A 4,185-nucleotide genomic window follows, 5' to 3' on the forward strand; every position below is an offset into this window, starting at 1 on the left:
AGCTGGGGCCAATCAGAGTGCAGGGATATGAGGCAGGTGAGGGCACTGGCTGTGTGGAGAGGGTGGGGTCAGAGTGGTGATGGGGTGTGGAGTGGGCGGGGTCAGGACAATAGAGGGGTGTGGAGTGGGTAAGAGTGGTGGAAAGGGGTCTGAGAGAGAGGCGGGGTCAGAGTGGTGATGGGGTGAGCTGGGCCGATCAGAGCAGTGATAAGGGTATGAGGGGTGGGGTCAGAGATTAGGGAGAGTGGTGGGGTCAGAGTGGTGATGGGGTGTGGAGTGGGCGGGGTCAGGACAATAGAGGGGTGTGGAGTGGGTAAGAGTGGTGACAGGGGTTTGAGTGGGCGGGGTCAGAGTGGTGATGGGGTGTGGAGTGGGCGGGGTCAGAGCAGTGATAAGGGTATGAGTGGGTGGGGTCAGGAGAATAGAGGGGTGTGAGTGGGCGGGGCCAGGATAAATGGGGGAGGTGAATGGAGGGGAATGTGGTAAAAGCCCTTATTTAATATACAAATCAGATTTAGGATGTAACCTAAATGAGAACAGGGGAGGAGACACCCTGCTTCCTCCAGTCCTTTCAGGCTGTATGTTTCACAGGGACAGCTGTACTTGTTAGATCATAACAGCCCTTAAAAGTCCAACAATTTGACATTCAGTGGCCTAAAGTTGGGAATCCTTGTCTACAACAGTCAACAGCCTTCAGTGATCCAGTCTGCAATGGTTAGCAATTGTGATCCAGTCTGCAGTGATCTGATCTGCATGGATCCAGTCAGCAGTGATCTGGTCTGTAGTGATCCAGTCTGTAGTGACCCAGTCAGCAGTGATCTTGTCTGTAGGGATCCAGTCTGCAGTGATCTAGTCTGCAGTGATCCAGTCAGCAGTGATCTGGTCTGTAGTGATCCAGTCTGCAGTAATCTTGTCTGTAGGGATCTAGTCTGCAGTGATCCAGTCAGCAGTGACCTTGTCTGTAGTGATCTGGTCTGTAGTGATCCAGTCTGTAGTGACCCAGTCAGCAGTGATCTTGTCTGTAGTGATCCAGTCTGTAGTGATCTTGTCTTTAGTGATCCAGTCTGTAGTGACCCAGTCAGCAGTGATCTTGTCTGTAGGGATCCAGTCTGCAGTGACCCAGTCTGCATTGATCTTGTCTGCAGTGATCCAGTCAAGGGTGATCTTGTCTGTAGGGATCCAGTCAGCAGTGATCTTGTCTGTAGAGATCCAGTCTGCAGGGATCAGACCCACAGCTGTATTTCTAGGTGCCCATCTGTGAATCCAGTTTTACTCCCAAGACTCTGAGATGATGTCTGTGCACTGTCTCTCTCTGTTAATCTGTCCTATTTCTCCCAGACTCTTATCGTTCCAGTCCTTTCCCCAACCGGCCAGAGTGCGCGTGTGTGTGTGTGTGTGCACGTGTGTGTGTGTGCGCGTGTGTGCATGCACGTATGTGTGTGTGTGTGTGCGCGCGTGTGTGTGCATGCACGTATGTGTGTGTGTGTGTGTGCTCAGTTAAAATGCATCACTTGTCTTGTGTTTCGGGAGATGCTTCTACAAAGTGATGAGCATGAAGAAAAAGAGAGAGAAAAAAGAGGGGAGAGAGAGAGAGAGAGAGAGACAAACTGTCCTGTACACACGGCTGTACAGTGTGTATCTATCTGTCTGCTGAATAGCCCTCACAAATGAGCAACATTACATTGAAAGAAGTGGTTCTCATTCCTTCAGATTTGTTTTCCGGTGAAGGAGAGAGGGATTGGTGGACATTTCCCTCCAGCTGCTAAACCCAGGCTGTCTGGAGAGAGCGAGCAGGTACAATATAAAGATATGGAGTCAGTCCACGTCCACACTGTGTGTTACTAAGACTCACAGACGGTTTATATATATATAGTGTGGAGTAAAGGCACAAACTTCCCCAGCTTGTTTCATATATTCCCTTTTCCGAGTATGTTGTTTGGTTCCCTTTAAGATCTCTTCGGATCACTGTGCTGTTTTTCTGCTGTGTTTCACCACAGCAACATTATTAACCTGAGGTTTAATCCTTCCCTTTAAGGTTTTTTTTTTTTTTTTTTCTTTTCATTATTTTTATTTTTTTTTTTTTCCTTCACTGTGCATTTTGACGTTTGACGCCCAGGTGCATCTCTGAAGAGCGTGCGATTGGCTGGTCCTTGCGGTACGGTGTAGTAGAGCCCTATGTAGTCCACTTCAGTCTCGTGGTTTCCTGTGTAGTCCTAGATTGTCCTAAGTTGTCCAGTTGCATGTTCCCGAGTTTGTTTCCTGCAGGTCAGGTCAGGCATTATAGCTGCGCGTAAGGCCCCTGCGCCTTTAGCCCTCAGTCTGATACCGCCACCTGGTGGCCGGAGGTTTAACTTCGTCTGGCCCCCATCTGCTGCCTCAGCTTCTCCCGTGACTTTTTCTCCATCAGCCTTTCGGGGGCGGAGACAGAAGATTGACAGGTGATACAGAACAGGGGTTTGGTGAGAAGATGAGCAATGGTGATAAACAAAGGGGGAAAACGTGTGAAGGGAAACAGAGGATACACTTGCATTTAAAAATGTCCTTCATACGTCCTATAAGTGAGTGTGTGTGTGCGTGTATAGTGTGTGTTTATAGTGTGTGAGTGTGTGTGTGTGTGAGTGTGTATAGTGTGTGTGTATGTGTGCGTGTGTATAGTGTGTGAGTATAGTGTGTGAGTGTGTGTGTATAGTGTGTGAGTGTATAGTGTGTGTGTGTGTGTGTGTGTATAGTGTGTAGTGTGTGTGTGTGTGTATAGTGTGTGAGTGTGTATAGTGTGTAGTGTGTGAGTGTGTGTGTGTGTAGTGTGTGTGTATAGTGTGTGAGTGTACCTGCGGTTCCTAGCGTCCATCAGCTCAGTGAGCTGGTCCTGTGCTGCCCGCAGCTCATCCAAGCTCTGCTGGTAGCTGAGGTCAGCTGACCCCGCCCTCTCGAGCACCGTCACCTGATTGGACAGCTCGTTGGTGCGGTCTCTCAGCCTCTGGATCGAGGAATACAGGTTCTCATCATCTTCTTCCTGCAAACACCGTTAGCCAATCAGACGAAGCCCTCTACTCAATAAGCACAAATAGGTAAAGAGGGGGAGAGAGAGAGGAAGAAAGAGGAAGAGTCAGAGAGAGAGAGAGAGGCAGAAAGAGGAAGAGTCAGTGAGAGAGGGAGACTGAGAGGGTGAGACACTGGATACAGCAGCTTTTCTTATTAAATGACATGCTCTAGTGTTTTAGTGAATTTCTGTATATCTATAAGAATTATTTCACAATAATAAAGCATTTTTGGGTGAGAGAGAGGGAGAGAGAGGGAGAGGGAGAGGGAGAGAGAAGAGACTGGAAGGCAGCACTTGTTGACCTTGGCGTTGACAATCTCAATGTGAATCAGCAGGGAGGCTAACTCCAAGTCCTCACTGTAACTGTTCTTTAGAGGGACACTCCTGAACCCTGCAAACACACACACACACAGGGTTATCCACACACACATACACACACACACAGGGTTATCCACACACACACACACACACACACACACACACACTCCACACACACACACAGGGTTATCACACACACACACACACACACACACACACACAGGGTTATCACACACACACACACACACACACAGGGTTATCCACACACACACACACACACACACACACACACACACACACACAGGTTTATCCGCGCACACACGCTCACACGCGCACACACACACAGACACGCACATGCACGCAAACACACACACACACACACACAGGGTTATCTACACACACACACACACACACACACACAGGGTTATCTACACACACACACACACACACACACACACACACTAACCTGTTTTGAGGGACTGTATGGGGAACCCGGCCTGGGCCAGGAAGTTGGGGTCACTGAACATGTCCTCCTCATAGACCACGAAGCGCAGGAAGGAGAAGGTCGGGTTGCGCACGTCAAACACAAAGGGCTTGTGCACCCAAACCGGGTTTAAACCGTTATCAGCTGAGGAGAGATTACACACACACACACACACACACACACGCACACACACACACACACGCACACGCACACACACACATGCACACGCACACACGCACACATGCACCAACGCATACACACACACACGCACGCACGCACACACACGCATACACACACACGCGCGCGCACACACGCACACACACGCACACGCACACACATACAC

General features: G+C 49.5%; 1 protein-coding gene across 1 annotated transcript in view; it reads right to left on the reverse strand.

Moving 5' to 3' along the window:
* Positions 1 to 299: 299 nt before the first annotated feature.
* The window catches only part of LOC135254174 (1-phosphatidylinositol 4,5-bisphosphate phosphodiesterase gamma-1-like), a 31,455-nt gene continuing 27,569 nt past the window's right edge, over positions 300 to 4,185 (reverse strand). The window contains exons 29-32 of the mRNA XM_064334155.1: positions 3,825 to 3,986; positions 3,343 to 3,431; positions 2,829 to 3,013; positions 300 to 2,408 (exon numbers count right to left, since the gene is read on the reverse strand). Coding sequence (XP_064190225.1) covers positions 2,348 to 2,408; positions 2,829 to 3,013; positions 3,343 to 3,431; positions 3,825 to 3,986 — 497 coding nt within the window. The 3' untranslated portion in view covers positions 300 to 2,347. The remainder of the gene's footprint in view (positions 2,409 to 2,828; positions 3,014 to 3,342; positions 3,432 to 3,824; positions 3,987 to 4,185) is intronic.

The sequence above is a fragment of the Anguilla rostrata genome, chromosome 4, assembly GCF_018555375.3.
Source record: "Anguilla rostrata isolate EN2019 chromosome 4, ASM1855537v3, whole genome shotgun sequence".
Classification (NCBI taxonomy): Eukaryota; Metazoa; Chordata; class Actinopteri; order Anguilliformes; family Anguillidae; genus Anguilla; species Anguilla rostrata.